The sequence below is a fragment of the Cydia amplana genome, chromosome 1 (assembly GCF_948474715.1).
Source record: "Cydia amplana chromosome 1, ilCydAmpl1.1, whole genome shotgun sequence".
NCBI lineage: Eukaryota > Metazoa > Arthropoda > Insecta > Lepidoptera > Tortricidae > Cydia > Cydia amplana.
In genome coordinates this window covers 19,067,563-19,092,640 of record NC_086069.1, presented here as the reverse complement: position 1 = coordinate 19,092,640, position 25,078 = coordinate 19,067,563, and the positions used below count along the sequence as shown (strand labels likewise).

General features: G+C 38.0%; 2 protein-coding genes across 6 annotated transcripts in view; one reads left to right on the top strand and one right to left on the bottom strand.

Annotated features, from left to right (window-relative positions):
* LOC134649571 (ATP-binding cassette sub-family G member 1-like) overlaps positions 1-13,716 on the top strand; it is a 30,087-nt gene extending 16,371 nt beyond the window's left edge. For 2 of the 5 annotated variants that reach the window (XM_063504408.1, XM_063504383.1), the window contains exons 2-11: positions 3,269-3,422; positions 5,335-5,494; positions 6,060-6,205; positions 6,645-6,883; positions 7,132-7,254; positions 10,032-10,171; positions 10,890-11,046; positions 12,455-12,555; positions 12,810-12,965; positions 13,362-13,716. In XM_063504408.1, coding sequence (XP_063360478.1) covers positions 3,269-3,422; positions 5,335-5,494; positions 6,060-6,205; positions 6,645-6,883; positions 7,132-7,254; positions 10,032-10,171; positions 10,890-11,046; positions 12,455-12,555; positions 12,810-12,965; positions 13,362-13,706 — 1,721 coding nt within the window. In that variant the 3' untranslated portion in view covers positions 13,707-13,716. Of the gene's footprint in view, positions 1-3,268; positions 3,423-5,334; positions 5,495-6,059; positions 6,206-6,644; positions 6,884-7,131; positions 7,261-10,031; positions 10,172-10,889; positions 11,047-12,454; positions 12,556-12,809; positions 12,966-13,361 lie in introns of all 5 variants that reach the window. The other 3 variants (XM_063504392.1, XM_063504373.1, XM_063504400.1) reach the window with 2 other exon arrangements.
* A 4,774-nt stretch (positions 13,717-18,490) lies between these two features.
* On the bottom strand, positions 18,491-22,158 carry LOC134649564 (transmembrane protein 62-like). Its single transcript, XM_063504361.1, has 5 exons — positions 21,840-22,158; positions 21,065-21,314; positions 19,996-20,891; positions 18,640-19,211; positions 18,491-18,557 (listed from the first exon to the last, which is right to left on the bottom strand). The coding sequence occupies exons 1-5, from the start codon at positions 22,038-22,040 to the stop codon at positions 18,521-18,523; spliced, it is 1,956 nt and encodes a 651-aa protein (XP_063360431.1). The 5' UTR covers positions 22,041-22,158; the 3' UTR covers positions 18,491-18,520.
* Between the last annotated feature and the right edge of the window lie 2,920 nt (positions 22,159-25,078).

The following is a 25,078-nucleotide window of genomic DNA, read 5'->3' as shown; positions in this document are numbered from 1 at the left end:
TATATAACTCGGATCGCTATTAGCAATGCATCTAGAATTTGGAAAATACACAGCAAACATATATATATTGCATCTTCCATACTTTGAAGTTGTATTTCCGGTAATCAGATGTCTCACCCGAAGGGATCAAGTCTTCCATATTTGGGGACAATTGGTAAAAAGATTTTAAGCGGCAATGCCATATTTTGAGGGTTGTATCTACATTAATTTATTCACTTTATCTACAGGAAATTAATATATAAAGATATCAAACACATATTAATCCATAATCTTTTACTTTAAAAAAACAATGTAATCGTATTTTCCATAAAACAACATAAAATTGGGAATCAATTTTTGTACCAAAAAAAGTTAAAAAAATCAAAAATAAGTTAGTAACATAAAATGTCTTGTAACAAGTAAGCTAAATATTTTAAAGTTCTTATGAAGGTATTTTTAGCTTCAGATACCCACAGCAATTTTAAATTATTTACCCATCTCTGGTCGTTATTGTTTACTAAAATCACTTATAACTAAGTTTATAAATTTACCGCTCACGTTTCGAGGACGGTGCTTGAGCTGCATAATCTTAAAATCGTTTCTATAAGTAGTATAAAAGGTCGAAAAGCCATTGAAATAGCATCTCATCCATAATAAAAACAAATATCTCCGGTTGAAAACCCAAATATCGTTATGAGTGTTGTTTGTCGACCGAGTAACATCCCTTGTATGTAAAGCTTTCAAGTTGATAAACAAGACCAAGTGCGGGTAGTTCGTAAAATGTTGATGTCAGTCTTTTCAAAGGCCACGGAGATAATTACGTTTTCGAAACGTCGGGGGTATAATTAAAAACTGAATTATACGCCATTAAGAGCCAACAGGAGCTGAGATTTAAATATTTTAGGTAAATATACCCGTCTCGCTAACGGAAGCGGCTCCTAAAACTAGTGCGATAAGGACAAGGCGAAAAATCCTGCGTAAAAATCTCAAAAATCGAGGTTTCGTACTCGACTGTTTCCTCCTCCAAAACTTAACCAATCGTAACCAAATTTGGAAATCATCTAAATGATTATGACATTATCTGTGTCGGACCGTTTTGCTTTTTTGGCTAATTGATATAAGTTTTGAATAGCGCGCCTCTCATTGCGGCATAGTCAATTAGGCCATTTTGGCCATTTTTGAAGGGCTCTAGCGCCTTAAAAAACAAAAATATCAAAAAAAGCAAAACGGTCCGACACAGATATTGACAATATTAATCTGTGTTGAAAAAATCATTGCTCTAGCTTCAAAACCCACGGAGGAAACAGTCGAGTACGTTTGTATGGAGAAATGACCACTCCTGTTGGCTCTTAAATCTCGTTTTAATAAACAATAATGAGTCAAAAACCTTGAAAGTTTAAATCAGTGTTTCTCTGGTCGTACTTTCGCGGCATGATTTACTTAAAAAAAGAAAATATTTTAGATAGCTCTATCAATCATTTTGTCAGTAAATTTATTACAATGTATACCTGATCCCTTTGGGGATGACATGATCCCGGAATCATATCTCCCCTGAAGAAAAAGACAAAGTCTCCCCACACATAGTAAGATTATAAAACGTGCCGTACTCGAAACGTGTGTTCGCGTATTTCAATACAATCCTTAATCATCATTTCAATAAACAACAAATAAAATAAGCGCACTCACTAACATCATTTCCATATCATACTATAAAATAAATCCAGTTAAAGCTTACCGAAAATTGAATGTAGTACGCAGAAAATCTTTCACCGTCCGCCATTTTTGAACCACTGACTTTTCCGATACAGTGCCATGACAGAACGTGAAGTTAGGAACGAATGAATGAGTGTTACCAGCGTAAAAAAATGTATCTCGTTTGGTTTGATTAAAAATGAAGTTTACCAAGTGTCCCCTAGGGATCAACCCTCCCCACCTTCCCTACCTACTACAAATACAGGGAAAAAATTGAAAACTATCAATGTGTAAAAATATAACAAAAATATTTAAAAAATAAGTTACATTTGTACGGAACCCTCGATGGGCGAGTCCGACTAGCACTTGTCCGCTTTTTTGTTAGTATATTATCTACATATTATATTCTCAACGCATATCGCTCGTACCAATATATTAAGTACGAGCGAGATACAAATGAGAGTAATAAAAGTAAGCAAGTTTGAATCGGCTTCCACGTCCAGCAAAGTACGAAGTAACACGAGTCATCCTTAATAGGTCTACCTACTCTACCTAGGTACTCTACGTTCTACTTTATTTAAGTAACTAATTTTCCAATTGTTATTCGTTTAGGGTCAGAGATAAGGACAAAGAAATTTGAAGCACAGATAGGTCAGTCAATAAATAAGGAAGGTATCATCAATGGCCACAGCATCCCTGACGGATGATTGTTGCAACGCTGTGTCAAGAGCGGTTGAGACGGCCAATGCATTTCCGCTTATGGCTAAGTACCTATATTACTTATACAAGCCTATCGCCGCACGGCATTTTTTGCCGCATAAGTCGCATGTATGTATTTGTTGGGCCTCTGGATATGAGACCAGGTTACCAGCCTGGTAACGCATGTGCCTTTTATGTCTCAAGTACGAGCCACACTTCGTCGTGCTTCATCACTCCCACGCATAGGTCTCTACGCCACTCGGGTCTCAATTCAGCACTTTCCTCCCAGCCGCCGGTATAGAGATGCCAAAGCATCACATTGTTGACACCGGGAGCCCTTAAGACTAACGGTGATTAGTTTAGCTCTGAATGAACATTATTCATAGTAATTAGTGGTAAGCGCCGTGGGCCACACATATGGTAGATATTATGGTAATTAGTGTAATAAGTATAACTTGTAGTGGCTGTTTGTTTACCTAAATAAATGAAAAAAAAAAAAAAAAAAAAAAAAAAAATCACATCGCATTGTCGCGTTTGTCGGAGTCCGATACAATAATCATAATAATCCTGAAAGACGAGTCGAAATTTGTCGGGCATGCTGCCGTCCCCGAGTCACTCAGGCATATCATCTCCGGTTGTTCTCATCTTACTAACGGCGAGTACTTGCACAGACAGAATCACATAGCCAGGATTATTCACCAGCAACTTGCTCTCCTACTTATACGGCCTTGACACACTCTATTGGAATAGATATATCATCACTGACTGATTATGCTGTTAGATCAAGATTGGAATTTTTCGCTTGCTCAGGCATCGATATTAGCACGATAGGTTAAACAACAACTTTGCCCCCTTGTAATTAAATAATGGATACTAACATACAGTCGCACGTTTACAGGTCGGATATGCAGGAGAACAAAGCGAGGCCCACGCGATAGACCAGCCATCCTGCGAGGAGCCTGCGGGGCGCTCCGGCCGGGGCGCTTGACTTTCATCCTCGGGCCATCGGGGGCAGGGAAAACCACCTTATTAAAAATATTAGCCAAGCGAAAGTAAGTAAACTCTATAAATAGTACCTAATTAAATTTTAAGTATTAATTTAAGGTAATTTTGAAATTTAAGGACAATAAATATATTTCATCCGTTAAATAAAGGAAATTCCTGGCTTACCTGTTACCAAGGTTAACAATTTAAGTATAAGTAAGTACAAATCAATTAGAACATTGATTACAACTCCCTATTTAAATCAAACAATCAATTTTAAGTTGAAACTATGAAAACAAACATAATGTAAAAGTTCATCGACCGATTTTTACATTATGTGTTTTTTATTTCGTTATTGTCTTTAAAATTTTAGTTAAGGACCGCGTATAATTGGCTTATAAATATGTACGCTCAGGCTGAGCCCAGGCTCAGCTCAGCCAAGCCCGACTTAACCCTTCGACCATCACGTAAACGGTTTCAGTGTAGATTGGCTTAGCCTGTAGTTAAATTAGCAAGAATCGCTGGTACTCGCATAAGCTTGTGCAAGCGAGATTTATACATAGTACCTAAGTTACGAAGTCGTTATCGAATACATATGTCAGTTTAACACTGCTTGGACACTGCTAATTAAGGAAGTCGTGATACACAGTATGTTATATTAGGTCCTTACATATGAAATTGGCGTTTCATATGGCAGAAATGAAAACGATTTTTTTTTATGAAACTATTTTTTTATTTAGTCAAAGTATGTACCATGGCTATCTATGCACTTTTGCCATCTCGAAGGTAGTTCATTGATTCCTTTACTAAAAAAAAGTGTGTGAGCGAGAATCAATAAAATCTTTGAAGGCCGTTTGGACAGCCTCGTGAGAATTGAATTTTTTTCCTTGCATGAAGTTGTCCAAATTCCGAAAAAAATGGTAATCAGTTGGAGCAAGGTCCGGGGAGTATGGTGGGTGTCGAAGACATTCCAGTCGCAGCTCCCTTAGTTTTGCGGCCGTCAAACGTGCCGTATGTGGTCGAGCATTGTCCTGAAGCAGCAGTGGGCTAGATCGATTGACCAGTCTGGGTTGTTTAATGGCTAGCTTTTCCATCATCGTTTGCAATTGTTGACAATACACATCAGCCGTGATTGTTTGCCCAGATCTTAAGAAACTGTAATGGATGACACCGGCACTAGTCCACCAGACACTTACCAGTACCTTTTTCTGAGTCAACTTTCGTTTCGGGCAGAATTTGGCTGGTTCACCTGGGTTCAGCCATTGTGAAGAACGTTTCCGGTTATCGTACAGGATCCATTTTTCATCACAAGTAACGATACGATTCAAAATGCCTTCATTATTGTGCCGGTTGAGAAGTGAAACGCAACACTCGACGCGTGTTTCTTTGTTTGCGTCGCTCAATTCATGCGGTACCCATTTTTCAAGTTTTTTCACTTTTCCAATTTGTTTCAAGTGAATCAAAATGGTTTTATCACTCACACCGAAGCCTGCCGCTAACTCTGACGTGGTTTGCGATGGATCTGCTTCCACAATTGCTTTTAATTCTTCGTTATCAACTTCTGTCTCCGGCCGTCCACGGGGCTTGTTCTGTAGGTCAAAATTTCCAGAACGGAAACGTTGGAACCAATAACGTACCGTATTTTCTTTTGCAGTAGCTTCCCCATACGCATTGTTAATCCTACGAGCCGTTTCTGCAGCACTAGTGCCGAGGTGAAACTCATATTCGTAAATATAGCGATATTTTAAGTTCTCCATATTGTGAACAGAACGATGTGAAAGAAAAACAAATGACGCGATAACAAATAAATTTCGTAATTCGAACACAGAAATACATGGTCTTAAATTTGAAATAAATTTGAATTTGGAATTCCTAGCCGAACGCCACATATTTTGAACCAAAGTTGCCAGTTCGCCAAACGCCAATTTCATATGTAAGGACCTAATATTTATGTAACACGATATAATCCCCTGGTTTCAGGAAAGCTGGTGTAGAAGGATTGCTCTACGGTACAGACCGGAACACGGTGTTGGTGGCTCAACAGGCGTCGCTTATAGACACTCTCACAGGAAAGGAAACCCTAATATTTGCAGCCAGCCTCAAGCTTCCCAATGCTACACCTAGAGAGAGAGAAAACGCGGTAAGTTTGACAAAGAGAGAAGTAGATTTAGGCATAAATACACTCTAACGCCTTGACAATAGAGGCAGGTTCTGATGGCGACTGTACTAGATGTGGAGTGTGGAAATAATTTTCATTTTCCCGGCCATGAGCATCCAATACGAGTATTCACATTAAGTGCCGGGAACCAGCTCCGCCGGTACCCTGTTCGTAGTCGCTTTCTTCGACAAAGCGGGAAACGCTGGGATCGGCTACGAGCGTAGCGCTACGAAAACGTTGGCAGTGAATGCGTTGGAGTTTGTATTTGCGAAATTATACTTTTATAATAAATAATGCGTTAAGATAAATAATTAAATATTGTAATGTGTGTGCAAGTGGGTCTAAATGGTATAATTTGTATACCTAATATGTGCCCAATGCCCTAATCGTATAGGGATGTTGCGGTTACAGAACATTTTTATTAAGCCGGATACATTTGAAAACCTTGTAATGCCGTTGCTATAACACACATTATTTTACAAAGAGATATAGCCTTTTGATCGTCATGTAATGAGTCTTCGTTAAAAGAAGTCAAATTTGCCTCCAGATCGAGTCGGTGTCATCGCAGCTCGGTATGGAGGGTGTACTTGACACAAAAGCTGGTCAAATGTCAGGAGGCGAAAGGAAGCGACTGACGATTGCATGCGAACTACTCACCAATCCTCTAATCATGCTACTGGATGAGCCTACCAGGTACGTACGTACATGAGTATTATATGGGCAGCAAGACCGTATTACACAATTGCAAAATAGGTATTATTATATGTAATAGCGGTAGAGATACTAGAGATGACGGATAACCGGACTTTGACATCTCGTTTTAACAGGTCTTTTGAGATTCCGAGAATAATATTCAGTACCTTGACCATGACGTACCTTGTCACAGTGACGTCAGTGACAATAGTATGAGGTCCCTAAAGCGACTTTCATATTGATTCTCACTGTGACACGGTCCGAAATACTACTGCAATTAAATTATTTGACTGTACTTATAAGAGAAGGTATGTTGTTCTGTTCTAAATTCCAAAGTTTCAGCAAAGGTGAGGTTGGCGGAACAATAAAAATAACTAATATTAGATTTTAAACTGTAAAAAAAATTTAAGCTCTCATGAGTTCGCTCTCTTCTTCCCAGTGGCTTAGACTCTGTGTCCTCGATGTCCGTGGCCCGCGCGCTCCGCGACGTCGCCAGCAACGGCCGCATCGTGGCGTGCGTCATCCACCAACCATCTTCCAACCTGTTCACGTCCGCCGACGACGTCATACTGATGGCCGAAGGGCGGACGATATACGCGGGCGAGATACAAGATATCCCCGACACACTGGCTAAAGCAGGTTATAGATGTCCGCAGTACTACAATATGGCTGATTATTGTAAGTACCTATGCGACACATTGAGGGTTTAAAGTTACCTTCCCACTTTAGCCCTGTTGGTAGCGATCGATGAAGGTGTGAAGCTGATGGTCAGCTTGAACTTCTTTTGTTTGACAAACACAAATATTTCTTTCTGAGTTATGGATCTTTTTCTCACCTTACCTACCTATATAAAATACACTAATGATTTATTTTACTAAGTACATTATTAGTAAACAAAATAATGATCCGCCTATATTTGTTTACAGTATTAGAAATCGCCAGTGGAGAGCACATTGGTAATTTAAGCTACATAGAGCAAGAAGCTAAAAGTTACACGGTTGAAATGAAGAAAATAGCCAAGAACACAGTCTTAAACGGAAACGGAAAAGGTGGGTGTCGTACGGACAGTCATTATTTGACTACTTAGTTGGTCCACTTCATTGCCGTGAACGCACATATTTTTATGATATTACAAGAAAACATTTATTAGCTTAAAAAACTTAGACACCTGTTGGGAGTTTCTACAACATGACCGGAAATGTTTGTCAATAGGAAAATAGTTTCCCGTGCGATCACGATAATGAAGTGAACGAAACTGTCACAGGTTGACTAATGTGTAAATATTTAATTAAAACCCATATAAAATCTACAACTGCAGTCATATTTAATTTTAACATACGAAGCTTTGTGATTTAGTAGGCAGTGAACGCATATAAACCATGGAAGTATTCTGTCCGCTCAATTATGACCCAACGTAAAGTATTCGATTGTAGGCGGTGCTTACAGACTGTTCGATTGGCAACTTCAGTGCGGCCGAGATGATAGTCAGTGACGAATGGCTAAATTGGTTTATAAAAACTACGTTTTTTTGTAATTAAAAATGTCTTCATGTGTCGTGAAGTGGTGCAGAAGTTGTTTTAGTTCATATCAAGGACAGTGGAATCACTTTTCACTTATAGTAAACAGATAACTTCAGTAAAATTTGGAATAAACATGACGACATTTTTTCAATACTACCGTGCTAAGCTAAAACGTAACAACTGCATACGACTTTCATAACAACATACGACTTTTTAAATTGCGAGGATAATAGGGATGGTTTTATGCCAAATGAAGTAGACTATTTTATTAACTTATGATTGGTTTAGGTATTTTCTATATACAGTAGAATCCGCTTATAATGACACTGAAGGGAAGTAACAAACATGTCATACTAAGCGGATGTCATATAAAGCATAGTTGATAAACTTTTTATTTTATGTTTTCCAAATTAATCTTGAACTATTTTGTGAGAGATGAGTTTTATTAACCTTATACCAATTATCAACTTTCACCGAGAGTAAAAACTAAAACAATTTAAACGCCACAGACGTCCTTGCAGGGAAAGATGTGGGGCCGGCCACGAAAACCAGCGAATTTGTCAGTATAACCGGACATAATTCCATAAAAATAGTATTTATAGGTCATCTTATCCGACTTTGTCACAAAGAATTTTATATGAAAACCAAACTTCGCACAGTAATTGCGTCATAGTAAGCGGTTGGTCAGTATAAGCGGAGTCATAATAAAGGGATTCCACTGTAATTATAAATGTAGTAATAAATTCCTTCTTACAGATTTGTATTTTCCTTTTTTATTTCATGAGATGGAGCTATAAAAAACTACCTAGTTATTTCAAATTAATAATCAAATTTGGTATTGTCATTTTACATTACTTTCCATTCAGATTCCCACAAGATGCTATTCGCAGAGAACTATGGAAAAAAGCTGTCCAATTAGAGAGACATGAAATTGAGTGGATGCCTGGCAAGATATCTAATGTTCTATTCATGAGATAACCCGTGAGATAATCATACCCGGTCTCCTATATATAGATACATTTTTTTCTATCACGCTTTCACTGAATTAATTTAACAAATACACACATTATCTCAAAATGTTGATCATTTTAATCCACCCTCTACTGTCACATATATGTAGGTTCTCTCTCAAGCCATTTCCGTCAATAGAAAAGAGCGGCGAATTTAGAAAATGTAAGCGCGCGAACGGTTATGGTCCCATACAAAATTGTAATTATGCGCCTTTTTCTACTGACAAACTTGCTTGACCGGCTATATACATATAAAATATTTCCATTGGAATTGAAAGTGGGGATTTATTGTGACTCCGCCTGTTCAAATGTTTTTGACCCGATTCGTGTACCCATGTAAATTTTACAGGCTGTATAGCCTGTCCGATTTCTAAGATCAAGTTCGCCATACATTTACTATGGCGTACTTGATCTTAGAAAAACGGACAGACTATACCAGTACGGCTACCATCAGTTTGGCACTGACAAACGCCGTCGAGAACGTAATTTACTTTCTATACATCTCGCTCATACTCGCATATTAGTGCAAACGAGATGTATAGAAAGTAAATTACGTTCTCGATAGCGTAAATGTCAGTTTTGACACTGTCAGTGACTCATGGTACGGGCTCTGAACGTGACTTCGCACTGCCATACAGACTGATAATAAAATATACAAAATACTTATTATAGCGGAATACATTTATACCTACAACAATGAATATTTAATTATGTTGAGTTAGTCTGTCATTTAATTTCATAACAACATTTTAACTAGTTATCTTTTAATCTGCATTAAATTATTATACGTGAATTATTTGACTGGTTCTTCAATGTATGGCATATACCTATCCCTGTCCAAGTCATATTCTAATCAAATATGAACCGCGAACTCTCAGCGGCCAGTACGTACAGCAAGAAGGTTATTAGCGGATTAATGTCGCTGATTGGTAGTTATTGACATTATATGCATTTCATCTACACTTAGCTGTGTACGTTAGTGTAATAGAGACAGGCTCTGTAAACGTATCGTCTTATTTAAATGTAGGCGTAATTGTGTATGTGTGCTAATTTGGCCCGAGAATTTGAACGGTAATGTTCCCAAAGGCGGTTTCCAGTTATATACTTTCACTGTTTAGTAGGTAACTAAAAAAGTACCTAGTGTCTGATAAAATGGCCGCAGTTAGGTTATAGCAGCACTGACACGACAGTGCTAAAAAAAGATCACCCTGCCACCTATGATAATATCTTATTATGAGAATTAACTACGATCGTGAATCTGTCAAAGCATTATTGTTTCCGGACACCTCATTCCAGTTTACGCAACAGAAGACGAGGCTTTACTGAGCGCGTCGCCGGCGCAACCCGCACGGCTCACAGCCGGGCTGTGGAGACAGCTATGCGCGCTGCTGTGGCGCTGCAGTATAGGCGCCATGCGAGACGTACACTTAACACAGGTATAGTATACGGAAAAGACATCTAAAACAAGGGTGCATGCATACAACTTACACAAAAATATGTCTCATAGTTCTTAATTCGCCGACATAAGAGCTATAGGATATATTTTTCTGTGTGATGAAGGATATATGAAGATGTGTGCACACTCGACTTTACTAATGAGTTGCTAAAGTTTTACATCTTGAGATTATTTTAGGTCTTATTTACATTGTAGGTATCTACCTCCTAAAGATACAGCACCTCCTAAAGCGAAAGATCTTCTCTTTTATAGCGCTTCCCGGTTACATCCTAAAGAAGATCGATAACGGGATCTGCTTTTGCAAACCATATCTCAAAAAACCGGCCAAGTGCGAGTCGGACTCGCGCACGGAGGGTTCCGCACCATCAACAAAAAACAAGCAAAAAAACGGTCACCCATCCAAGTACTGACCCCGCCCGACGTTGCTTAACTTCGGTCAAAAATCACGTTTGTTGTATGGGAGCCCCACTTAAATCTTTATTTTATTCTGTTTTTAGTATTTGTTGTTATAGCGGCAACAGAAATACATCATCTGTGAAAATTTCAACTGTCTAGCTACCACGGTTCGTGAGATACAGCCTGGTGACAGACGGACGGACGGACGGACGGACGGACGGACAGCGGAGTCTTAGTAATAGGGTCCCGTTTTTACCCTTTGGGTACGGAACCCTAAAAATTGATATTGCACGGGTTCCCAGATCCGCCTGGTGTGTCACCTGCTGGTGGCGCTGCTGCTGGGCGCGCTGTACAGCGGCGCGGGCGCGGCCGCCGACCGCATCGTCACCAACACCGCCTGCCTCTTCTTCTTCCTGCTCTTCCTCTTCTTCTCCAACGCAATGCCTACTGTTAACACGTGTAATTACTCCTACTCTTGCTTATTTGTATTACATGCCTTCGAAGGAAAGCGATGGAAGTCAGCTTGGGTGAGGTAAAAAATAACCTAGTGACAGAGAATCACAATACTTATCACAATATATTGTAGCAATTAAATAATAATATCTAGGAGCCCGAGCTTAGCTCGGAAAACGTATAAAAACTAAAAAATGAGCGTTTTCCCAGAGATAAGACCTAGATAGATCAATTTTTTGCCCCCGCAGCAGTTTCCGAGATTCCGAAATATATATATACCTAAATAAATAAATAAACAAGAATTACTCGTTTAAAGGTATATCGTTTTAGGTAGGTACCATAGCGCCACAAAGTTCAGAAGTAGTTATTTTCACCACACCAGGTGGTAAAATCTGTATTGATTGTTCAAAAACGGATAAGTTGCATTTTATCTACATGTGAGGCAAAGTAATCAAATGAAAATTTTAAGTTATTTATTTGTGTTTGCTTGTATTAGAATTGACTTTTATTTAAATGATGATGATGATTTGCTTTGATTTTGTTTGATATTGTACAGTTATTATTTTCCTTGTGTTGGTATGGTGAAACACAATATTTTCTTGCCCCCCTTTTTTAGGGGGTAGGCACGGTACTTGGAGGATACAACTAAACGGAGTAGCCATTAACAGGCTTTCCCCTCTGTCGAAAATAGGCGGCCAACGGTCATACACAATGTATGGACTGACGTTTATCTGACATGGCTATTTTTACGTTACGCATACATTTGACGTTCCCCTCCCCCGCAAAAATCGGCAGACTGTTTTGTACAGAAAATTACAGACATGGCGTCTCCGTTTGATTATATCCTCCAAGGCACGGTACGATCTCGCGGCTACCGGGCCAAATCAGCTTTGTTTGACCTTAGGAACAATCGTGCCAAGCGACATAAATTTTGAAACGCTTTATTTCGGAAACTATTAGGTCTAAAGGGACAATTCTTGTCTCGTATTGTAAGTAGCATGGTCTAGTTTAAAAACGCCCCGAAAATGTACTATCAAAAACAGTCCTTTGGGGTTATAATCGCCCAAATCTAAAAAAAAACTGAACAATTCGCGGTTTTTTAGAATTTTGAACTACTCCTTTGCAATTGCGATCATACGATCTTACCCTACAACCGATCTTACCCGGGTAGGTATACCTTATACATATTAGTTTTGCCAAAATAAATAAAAAGCCGTCAATCGGTTACCAGTTAAGGGAGGTGTAGCGTCAACGAAAGAGAGTTGGGAAGTCGTAAGGTTTGAACATCTCACCCTTGTGTGTAGGTATCATTCTAGGTTGGTACATATAAGTTTTTTGTTAGGTATGAACCAGGTATTACTTAGTCATTTATGCAGATGGCAGGTACTTCAGTGTTTTTCATTTCAAATTTCAGTTCCAGCAGAAGCAACGGTGATCCTTCAGGAACATTTGAATAAATGGTACAGCTTAACAGCATACTGCATGTCCAAAATCATAATTGATCTACCAGTGCAGGTGAGGACAATGTATATCTAGCTTTCTAATCCTAGCAGTAATCCTACTATATTCCGTCCTTAGTCGCATAAATGTACTATTAACCCTTTAACGCATACGATCAAGACATATATGGCGGATATGATATTCAACTCTATTGACAGCTATTGAAGTTCAAATTTCAACATATATTTTTTATTACATGCAGTAAGATAAAGTTTAAAGATGTAGTGTAGAATATGTAAGTAAATACTAAGATACTTGTTATTTTTCAGCTGCTGTGTGCTACGCTGTTCCTGTTTCCGGCGTGGTATTTGACGTCGCAGCCGATGGAATACCACCGGCTGGGCCTAGCCTGGGCTATCTGCGTTCTCATCACGATTCTGGCGCAGACCTTCGGGCTGGTCGTCGGGACGGCGTGTGATGTCAAGGTGTTTAATGGCATAGCCACTCATACGTTCAGTTATCGCATAAGCTAACCTACACGTTTTATTTTTTTATTACCATTGGGAGGAGGGGTAAAATCAGGTTCCCTAGTTAGTCATAAGGGAGACCGGACTGAAAAGGTTAGGAACCACTGATATAGAGCTTACTGTGTGGGAACTAAGACTGATATGTTGAAGATTGTACCACGATATTTACCTATTTATCTCTTGGGTAATGGCAGTACTTGATACCTACGGTGAATTTTGTGTAATATACCTAATAGTGACGAGGTAGCGTTAAAAATAACAAATAAAACTTGTGACAGATGGTGAACTTCAATTTGCAACTTTTGTCCATCTCCATGCCATATTCTGATATTAAACAGATCGTGTTTTTTGCAGTTGGGAATGTTCGTAGTACCAGCCGCCAATATTCCGATGCTGATGTTCTCGGAGTTTTTCATTCCGTACCACGAGATGCCGCCATACTTACAGCCGTTCGCAAACATATCGTACTTCCGGTACGCCTTCGATGCCTTCGTGCAAGCAGCGTACGGCTTCGAGCGAGAACAACTGCCGTGCAACAAAATATTCTGCTTGTTCCGAACCCCAAAGGAGTATCTCGTATATCTAGGACTAAATAGACCTTTCATATATGATATCTACGCCTTATTCATATGGATAGTTTTATTGCAGATTTTGTTTGTATGTGTATTAAAATACAGAGTCTACAAGGCATGTCGATAGTATACTAGTAGTCAGAGAGCTACATAGCTACTATGAATGAAATAACATTTCATATATTTTTTACGTCGGTAAATCGCAACATTTTAGCAAAGAGAACTGATTGTAATAGAGAGGTTAAGTCTAAGAAAAAAACGTGCTCTTTAGTCTGACATCCAAAACAGATGGCGCTGTACTGTTCCATATGTTTTGTGCGACAGAGAGGCAACAGGTCGAACGTGGTTCGCGGTTGGCCCTCTGATTGTGTTATTATAGCGCTACATGTCGTTTGAATACTCGTAACTGTATTATCTACCTACAGGACATGCTGCAGGCTCTGCCTAGTTTAGGAACCATGTAGAATTTAGTCCTTGCTTATGTTATTCGAGTACCTGCTTATTTTTTAGGGTTCCGTGCCCAAAGGGTAAAAAACGGGACCCTATTACTAAGACTTCGCTGTCCGTCCGTCCGTCCGTCCGTCTGTCTGGTGACAGACAGCCTGGTGGCTATATCTCATGAACCGCGATAGCTAGACAGTTGAAATTTTCACAAATGCTGTATCTCTGTTGCCGCTATAACAACAAATACTAAAAATAAAAAAATAAAAATATTTAAGGGGGCTCCCATACAACAAACACGATTTTTTTGCTCTATTTTTTTGTTGATGGTGCGGAACCCTCCGTGCGCGAGTCCGACTCGCACCTGGCCGGTTTTTATGTTTAATATGCTCAATATCATCTATAGGTACCTACTTATGTTCTGAAATAAAGATTTACTTTACATAGAAATTCTTAAATAATGTTCATAAATATACCTAATTAGGATAAATAACATTCCATGACATGTTCACAGTGTATAACACTGTATATGTATAGTTATATATACTAACGAGTAAGATAAGGCGCATTGTAATAGCTGTAATATAATATTATAAAAGCGAAATTAACTCTGTGTTCACTCTTCGCGCTTAAACCGCAGCAGCGATCTATATGAAATTTGATATGTACACATTATCACTAACAATAAATCAATAAGACTGTATATTTAGTACTTATTTTTGTAGCAAAGAGAGATATAATAGATGTACTACTACTACTATGAGAACTATGTTAAGTCTAAGAAGATCGTTCGCCCGAATTTAACAGCTTAAGTAGATGGCGCTATGCAGCGCCGTATGTTTTGTAGTAACTGAATTGTCAAACTTAAACTTATGACAACCAGGTTCACCACAAAATATCCACATAATGTATGAAATCGTACAGCGCCATCTACTCTAGCAGTCAATTCGAAGCAATACTTAATTTGTTTTAAACTTGATACATCTTATACCAGCCACTCTAAGTGAGGAGTGTCTTTTCAAAAGGGTTTATTTTTTTCTTAGCGGTACTTCTAGAGAGAACCTTGCTCAAGAAAACTTAAGGTCCAATTTAGAAATAGATTCCCAGAAAAAATAAACCCTTTTGAAAAGACACTCCTCAAGTGTGTTCCGCGGAACCCTAGGGTTCCGCGACACCCCTGCAGGGGTTCCGCAAGAATTTAGAGCACTATGCTTTAGTCGCCTCGAAAATGTTTACTATGCCGCCACCGTATTTTAGAGTTCCATCAAGTATTTCGCTTTCCAAAAGGGTTCCGTCAAAAAAAAAGATTGAGAACCGCTGTCTTATACAATCAATTTATCTTTGTAGATAGATAGCCACCTGATAAAAGTAGGTACCTACTTTGATCAATGACGAGGCACGTCGCCTCGTCATTGTTGTACATGACATTGTTTATGATTTTTGAATTGAGACTTACTCGTTTAACCGTTTAACACACTGATGCGGTTTAGTGATGAAAATGCCCGATATTTTTTATTGTTGTATATTTTTATTGACATTTTCTGTTAGTTTTCTTACGGGGTACCTACTTAATACAGAAACAGAATAGCATATGTTTCATGTACCTAGTTAGTATTTACCTAAAATTTAACTTTATGAACGCATCCCTCACGGGGCTGTTTAGTGATGATACGAGTATAATAACCCAAACAGAACGGCTGAAATAGGGATTTAGGGATAACATATCGGTTTAATGGAAAGATAAATGAGTAATAAATAAATAAACCTTTTAATCCAATGTTTTTTTATCCAGCGTGTTTTATTTTAATTAAAATACACAGAAAATACCGGTCATCTGATCGATTTACGTTATTTAACCTTACAATTTAAAATACATTAATCGTTTCATTTTAATTACACATATGAATAAACAACAACTGTTGTGTAAATAATACAATTCATTACTTTAGTGCTTTGTAAGTCACCACGTATTAAGATAAACGAATATATATTAAGCAACATTTACATAATTTTCATAGCGTTCATATTTGACTAGTGTCTTAAGCTAAGCTAACATTGACTTGCAGTGATTTTTAATATAATATTGATTATGAATTATGATCAATGAGTACCGTAAAATTATAATAATTTGCCCTTTAACATAACTTTGCCCACCGCGTCACAGTTCAGTAAAAGCGAAATAACTAAAGTGACGGTGACTTGTGAAACGTATATAAAATAAGCAAACTTTGCAATAAGCACTAATAAATACGAATGCCTTTTTAATACGAATCAATGTATTTGTTGCATCACTAGTTTTTTTTTAATGCACATAACTTACGCGGTTGTTGATAGATGTAAGGAAAACTAATCAATAGAATGATAAAGATATCTAAGCATACAATGTTCTTTGGCAATATATAGTAAACATATTTAACAACAATTTACTAAGACTAATTCACAATTAATTCACCTAGATTATTAATTAAACGCACGACGCCCAACACAGGTGAGCACTGCAAATGAATTCCTAAATTGCATGGTACTGGGTGGCGTGGTTGGAACTGACAGGTCCTTGAGTTCATATTCCGAGTTTCGAGTTAAAGAAAAACCAAAAACGTACCTATTCAATGCCTTGTTAACGAAGTGAAAACATTACAGGAAAAACATACCCTAGGACTAGACTTCAGACCCGTCAGATACAACCATTTACAACGTCCACTTGAGTAAGCTATTGGCAGTATATTTAACCTTAAATTGTCTAGGGGTTACGTGCGACCGTGCGTGAACGTTTTTTTTTAGTTTGAGTTAATAAGAAGTTCAACCATTATTGTCTAATGTAGATCGAACTTTCAGATGTTTCTAATGTTTGTTACGTCCTGAAAATATCTGATACGTTTTTATTTGTATAGAACTATAAGAGCGTGTCACATATAATTGCGGCCTTCGAAGAGTAACATACTATTGCAGGTGACTGTACCTTGTTTAGACAACTACAACTCTTTTTGGTAGGTAATTAAAAATAGTTAATTAATTTGATTATAATAGGTATAAAAGGGTTTAACCTCTTATCGGTTAAAATAAAATAAAATACTGCGTACTTAGGAAAAAGTAGGTAACCTACGACAGTAAAAGTAAAATATTCTAAGAAGGTATGCAATATATAAATATATAGATAGGTAAGGTATATATTGTACAAAAATCAGAACACAACTGGAAAAATAACATGAAGGAATGTTGTATGAAGGTATGGTAGGTAAATATGTATGGTGAAGAAGGTATGAAGGTACTCATTTGGAATGTGTTCAATTATTTAATTTACCTAATAATTGGTGATTACTAATGCTTAACTTATATTACCCACGCGTCCTTTAACCGTTAAAGCTTTAATTCCAAGTTAAGCTCAGCGTTTTGTGCAATACGGTATAATTTATAACTTCCAAAATACAAAAAGTACAAGTAATATGTGCAATGTGCATACACGTCCGGGGATCAAACCCGGGTCGTCGGTGTCACCACTTGTTTCTAAACGGCTGTTTACCAACTGCGCCACTATAGCCTCCTAAGACCCAGCGTACAAATTTTGGTACATATTCCAAAAAATATTTTGAACTTTCATTGAGTACAACTAAGGGTACCAAATTCAAAAACAAAACAAATGCTTCTGGGTCTCAGGAGGATAGGACAGACGCAAATCGGTGAAATTAGGCTACTTATTCTCGTGAAAAAATTTAAACAAAAGAGGGCCGTGACGGGTTTTCGTGACGGCAAAATCTTACACTTTATTTCGCCTACCCCCACCTGCCAACCGTCCGATAAGGAACTTCGTTCCAAACAAAGCGTCTGAAAGTCAGTTTTTCGAAAAAAAGTTACCTAATGTGTACTTTTTCTGAAAGCCCCCGGTTAGGTACCAGTTATGCTTTTATACTCGTTTCATGTACTTCATATACCTACTTGACGTGAAACTTTATCATAGTTGCAAGTACCTATACGGGAAGACCGCATAAGTGAAAAAACCGAATGGACCTCGCGCCGTGTGATCGGACGTCTCAATTCAATACGATTATTTATTTATACTTGAGACCATTAACAAGGCAGCAAGTCTGCAGTTGATCCAAAAATATACAGTACATGTTCGTAAGACGTGTCGTGCATGCGCCTTATTGAGCCGTGGCTTTACTTTTCTGATTGACTGTTCACCGCCATGGACGATGGACTAGAAACTGTCTTTGAGGATAGCGTCGCCAGCAAACTGTGTGGTAGGGCCGTAACCACAGCCAGAGTTGAATTTAAGATAGAGCAGCCGTAATGAATGCATCCAACCCCCCCTAACTACGGCCTTGACTTTGGGTCTATAAGCGAAACACTAATGCTAAAACACAGATCGACATATTTCTCAGAGATCACACCGAATAATTTTAAAATATTAGTAATAAATAATTATTATCCACGCAATAAAGGAATACCTTTTCTATTGGCGGCCGCTCTCTTCTCGTCCGATATCTTCACGCGAAGACAATATTACGATGGCGTGCGCTCGTTCAAGTGTACAAGTTTTCTGAAAAAAAAACACGTAGTTTAAAAACAGAACTACACAAAAGCTTTATTGAATGAATTAATGTAAAAGTATTATTAGGTACCTGCAGTAAGCGGGAGGTAGTGTTAAGATCTTGTACCACAATGTAATACTTAATAAAACACTCCATGTTCTGAGAGGTCCAAATATAAACGCCAGGCTTCCATATTCTAACCAAAAGAAGTATGCCAACAACAACTGAACTGAGAGTAGCATAATGAATGGTAGATTCTGAATCAATCTTTTTATGCCTCTAGAATATGAACTATAAAGTCGATTCTGTAATGTGTGCGATAACACAAATATAAGAGGGATTTGTATAAACAGTAGTTGTACTCCTCCATACATATAAGTGAATGGCTCAGGCAAAAATGTTCCTTTTATCAATATCCCCCAGGCGAAGACCACGCCCACGTGACCATCGATTAGCTCGCCGACCGTCCAGGGTCCGAGTGGCACGTAGACTGCATACAGAACGATGGGATAGTATATTTTGTCAATTTTACTCAACAGCCATAGGCTTCTCAGCACATAGCGGATCAATCTTCTGCGACATCTCGGTGGTTGCTTTTGCCATCGTAAATAGACTAAGGGTAAAACGTTCATCAAAAGCAGAGTTCCAAATATTGCCTGGAACTGAAACAAAATAGTTCATTGTAGTTTTGTTTTTATAAAATGTATATTTGTTTGTTTTTCATGCCTTCATGCAGCAACAAACTCACAAAAATGTTTGATCTCCAACTTTCAACCCCTTTTTCACCACCTTAGGGGATGAATTTTCAAAGTTTCAAATTCCTAGCTTAAAATAAAACTTGAACCCCACCCCATACCCACTTTCATCCCCTTTTTAACCCACTTAGGGGTTGAAATTCTCAAAATGCTTGTACACATTTTAAATGTAACCTAGTGTGTTTATGTACTAAGTAAGTACATAAGTAATAGCTTAAAACAGTATGTAAAGAGAGGGAGCCTATTTCTGCCAACTATTATACAGTTTGGCGGAGGTTGTACCAATGCAAAAATGTGTGCTGTTTATGAATAAATGTTTTTTTTTATCAACTTTCTAGCTTTTGTAGTTTCGGCTCTGCATTGATGAGTCAGTCAGGACACACGCATTTATCTATCAAACAAAACAAAGTGCCCCGCCGGGTCTGTCTGTATGTTCGCGATAAACTCAAAAACTACTGAACAGTAGGTTTAGGTGTATAATTTGTAAAGAGTGCGAACCTGGGGTGGGTTGCTAGTATGTTTATATATATACATAGATATAATATTATATTAATTTATATTGTTTTAGTATGTTTAAATATAGATATTTTTAACTGGTAGAAAATGCCGTCTGGCGTTAAGTCCGCCTTTTGTAAAAAAAATACCGTGCAATAAAGTTTAAATAAATAAATAAAATATAAGCGTAACTTACCACTACTCGTGCATCAAGCATGAGGAGTATTCTCGCCATTATGTCGAAATTCAAGGTAGAACCATCCATAGTAAATGGATGTTCAACAAATGTCTGTTTTCCCCACTCATCACTGACTGTTACATAGAGATAATTAATATCTCGTAAAAACAAGTGTGGCAGCCATTGACAGACATAAAGAGGTCCTTCTGAGTTTTTACAATTCATCCAGCTAATTTTGTCAAAGGATATTTCAACAGTGTCAATGTTGACATCACTAAATGCAAGGATCCTTATATGAGTTGAATCTGGTATCAGTTGCAGGGGTTCTCTTCCAGGCAAAGTATATTTTGCATGTTTCGGGTTTGTGACCAACACAAGAGGCCATGTATTATGTTTCTGATCTACAAATGAAAATATACCGTGATCTATGGCTGCAAGGCGATACATTCTGTTGTCCTTCCAATCTCCTAATTCAATTTCCATGTATCCTTTTCTTTGCCTGGTGTACATTTTAGGAACACGGCCAGCCATAGTGTGCAGATGCCCACACACATATACTTGGGAGCCTTTGCTGTCGCCAATCAGTGTCCTCAGATCCAGCTTCTCAGTGCCTGTGTCAAGTGACAGGATGCATGATGTAGGGTAGTGCCCAAACCAAACAATATGATCAGCTTTTGCATTTGCCTCTGCTTGTAATATTTTTATTTGTTTTTGTTCTTGACTGTCAAGAATACCAACAAAGTTGAATGGTCTCCTCAAACCAGGCTCCGGGCATGCATCTATGCCAATAAATGCAACCCTTACACCATTCTTCTCTTCAAAATGGACATATGATTTAGGATATGTTTTTCCCTGAACAGAAAAGTTTCTGAAGAAATTTTCTTGTGAGTTTAATGTTCTAATGTTAAAATTATCTGTAAAATTAAAACAACTTTGATTATTTGACAATACAACAGTAATATTTAAATAGAATTAGACAGAGTAAGACGCAATAAACAGCAGTAAAAAAAATTACATTATTAAAAAGAGAATGTCACAAAAAATTTCATTATTAAATGAGAAATCAATAATATGACAAGATTCATACCATGATTGCCTCTTATGTCTAACCAAACAGTTTCTTCTGTGACTCTGGAATCATTAATAATATTGTGGTAATAAATCCATTCCGTCTTAACCTGGGAGCTGCCTAGGTTGTCTTTGGCTTTAGCATCAGTCAAGTCCCCAGTGGCCAGCACAATTGCTGGTTTTATTTTCTTCACAGTACTATCACAAAATTGCTGAAACTGTGATATTCTCCCTGGATCCCTAAATATGCTTAAATGGATGTCCGATATCTAAAACAAAATTGACAACAAAGAAATATCAAGGCAAATAGGAATATTTTTTTGCCGTCTTCAGTGGCCTAAGAACACTTATGTGTTAACCTTTTAGGTGGCTTAAAGAGCTGCAATTATACTTTTCAAGAGGCGCAAGCAGCTTGCGAGCCATGTTTTACCAGCCTCTATACTAAAAGGGTAAAAGATTCTAGAAGGGTTGAAGATTTTAGAGTCCCTCTCCATTTAGTAAGTTCTTAGAGCACCAATCTCTAGAGCTAGACAGTGTTGGTCCAAAGTGTGTTTCCTTCACTAAATTGCTCTAAGAGATAAGGTTACCTACTCAACTGTAAAGTTAAATAAAAATGTCTCTGTGTTCATGCTTCCTTTAAAACATGTAGTAGGTAGGTAGGTTGTTAATGTTTTGAATTTTTTCTATTCTGCAGCTAACTGCGCTGTAACGCTGTTCGAATCGATACGATGAAACAGTACTTAGAAGTTATGTGACATCCCTTTTAGTTGGATATGTATCACCCATAAACTCACTTGCATAAACCAAATTAAATTTTCCTTTGCGTCTGTTATGCGTCCGTATTTATCAGCCAAGTATTTGGTGAAATTTTCGCCTTCTCTCTGGTTTTCTGAGTAACTGTGATTCGTAGCAATACTGTTAAGCAAATTCGTCACAAATATTGAAAGTAATAACAACACGCACAGAAGAGATATTGCAGTTTTGGAGAAAGGCATGATCAACTTTGTTCTTATTAATCCGCCATTGGAATAATTTTAATGAATATCACGATTTATAATATAAATTTGCATCATCAAGATATGAAATGAACCAAACACCGCAAATTTGTTTGCCAATTGACACCTCAGATTGACATTGACAATGTCAGTGTCAACACTGTCAACAATCTACGTTTATGAAGCAAGCTAATCAGTACGCAGACACAGTAGAAAAGTCAACCTGCACCAATGCCCCAACGTTATCTGTTCTCTTTGACGGCGCAGCAACTAGTATCATTTATCTCTCCTCGCTCTTGTAAAAATGCCGTTTGTCAAAAAAGGACAACCATACTGTTGACAAGATGGACTTCAAATCAAGGTGTTACCGTTTTAGGTGGTGTCAAGTTGTGTATGTGTGCGTAAAAACGTATACGTGTGCTCTTTTAGGGATGTGAAAAGTCGATTTTAATCATGTTATATATCAATAAACGCTACACAGCGGAACGAAATAGCGATTAATTGAAGCTTCAATATCTTCGTTAAAAATAAACATAATTGAAATGCTAATGGATAATGAATATATTATAATATCATAATATAATTCAATTATTGCGGAACACATATTTTTGTAGGTATTTGTGTATTGTAATTAAAAATCTGAACTTTCCCTTTGTTCCCTGCTGCGGCGTGACGATAAAATCGTGATCAGAGGGCCTTACCTTACCTCCCTGTCACACTTACGTACGAATTTACAAGTGCGACAGAGAGGAAACACGTCGAACGTGGTTCGCGGTAGGCCCGCTGATAACCTCCATAAAGAATAGAAGCGTTTTTTAGGGTTCCGTACTCAAAGGGTAAAAACGGGACCCTATTACTAAGACTCCGCTGTCCGTCCGTCCGTCCGTCTGTCACCAGACTGTGTCTCACGAACCGTGATAGCTAGACAGTTGAAATTTTCACAGACGATGTATTTCTGTTGCCGCTATAACAACAAATACTAAAAACAGAATAAAATAAAGATTTAAGTGGGGCTCCCATACAACAAACGTGATTTTTGACCGAAGTTAAGCAACGTCGGGCGGGGTCAGTACTTGGATGGGTGACCGTTTTTTTGCTTATTTTGCTCTATTTTTTGTTGATGGTGCGGAACCCTCCGTGCGCAAGTCCGACTCACACTTGGCCGGTTTTTGTTTATTTTAGTTGTCGTTAAACCTTTCAAGTAAAATTAAAATTGCAAGAAATGTCGATAGTTTATCGATATGACTTTATCGACATAGCTACAGCAAGGTGGATTCACATTGTTAATCGTACACTAAACAAAAGTGGTAACAGTGACAGCGGTGACAGCTCGCTTAGAGTCCATCTTTAAATATATTATATCTATGACCTGCACCAAAGACCTGCACCCTGGGTTGCAATATGATCGGTCGCGATATTAAGACGAAACAGGAGCTGAGTTTTAAATATTTTAGGTAAATATACCCGTTTCGCTAACGGAAGCGGCTCCTAAAACTAGTGCGATAAGGACAAGGCGAAAAATCCTGCGTAAAAATCTCAAAAATCGAGGTTTCGTACTCGACTGTTTCCTCCTCCAAAACTTAACTAATCGTAACCAAATTTGGAAATCTAAATGATTATGAAATTATCTGTGTCGGACCGTTTTGATTTTTTGGCTAATTGATATCAGTTTTGAATACCACGCCTCTCATTGCAGCATAGTTAATTAGGCCATTTTGGCCATTTTGAAGGGCTCTAGCGCCTTAAAAAACAAAAATATCAAAAAAAGCAAAACGGTCCGACACAGATATTGACAATATTGATCTGTGTTGAAAAAATCATTGCTCTAGCTTCAAAACCCACGGAGGAAACAGTCGAGTACGTTTGTATGGAGAAATGACCACTCCTGTTGGCTCTTAATATTCTTTTCACCTCAGAGGGCCTACCGCGAACCACGTTCGACGTGTTACCTCCCTGTCACACTTACGTACGAATTTATAAGTGCGACAGAGAGGAAACACGTCGAACGTGGTTCGCGGTAGGCCCGCAGCAGCTCGAAGAAGGGTACTTTGCTACTTAAAAACAGTGACACAAAATGACATTCATGTGACCTACATTTGAATAGAACCAAAGAGAATATAATCACTACGTTGTTATTTGGGTTATTTCAATATTATTATTACCTATTTTGCTGAAATTTATTTTATTTTTGTGTTTGATTGCGGTAATTAAACTTAATTGTTAGTATATCTTAAGAAAACATGAGTAAATAGGTAAGTGATGAAGAAGGATTACATTTTTCAAGTTGTCTAATTATTTTCTCACTGCTGAGGTGAAAAGATGTGTGTGCTACACGAGATCAAAGTTATTTACATCTCGTGCGCTGAGTCGCTTACTACGCTCAAGATTCTAAATTAGATCTTTTATAGAAATTTTCCCTTGCACGGGACTCAAAATAAGCACTCGAATAAATATCAAACTTTGCTCTCTTCTCTTGTTGTACAAATAACTATTGGTCGCGATCTAAAACCAAGTACAGTAGTATAGTATGCTTCGTTTTTTAGCATTAGAAAGAACTTCGCAGAAGTGTAAGCTTGTGGTTCCAAATCGGGCATTTATTTGCGGTAAAATTTCAAGATCGTACCGTGCGGACCCCCAAAAAAGGGGGGAAAGGCTCGGCTCCCCAGGTCCAATAAAAAAAAAAATATTGCACAAAAAAATCAATAAAACTTTGCCCTTCACATAACTTTGCCCACCGCGTCACAGTTCAGTACTAGCACTAGCGTACTAGGTAGGTACTTTTAAGTTATTTCGCTTTTACTGAACTAAGTTAGTTCAGTAAAAGCGAAATAACTTAGTACGCTAGTGCTAGTACTGAACTGTGACGCGGTGGGCAAATTTATGTTAAAGGGCAAAGTTGTCTACTCTTACGGTATGTAATTATTTGTCACTCTTTTGGCCTTCAAAATGACATGCATTAATTTCAAAAAAATCAATTTAGCCCATTTCTGAAAAGTATCATTTAAAAGTTGAAAAAAGAAAAAGTGCTGGTGGCCTAG

Bases quoted from the DNA above. Each gene is read 5' to 3' on its own strand.
- LOC134649564 (XM_063504361.1), bottom strand. From the start codon at position 22,040: ATGCCTTTCTCCAAAACTGCAATATCTCTTCTGTGCGTGTTGTTATTA. The intron at 21,315-21,839 runs GTGAGTTTATGG...ATTTTGTTTTAG, and splicing joins ATTTAATTTGGTTTATGCAA to ATATCGGACATCCATTTAAG. The intron at 19,212-19,995 runs GTAAGTTACGCT...ATTTTGTTTCAG, and splicing joins TGCTTGATGCACGAGTAGTG to TTCCAGGCAATATTTGGAAC.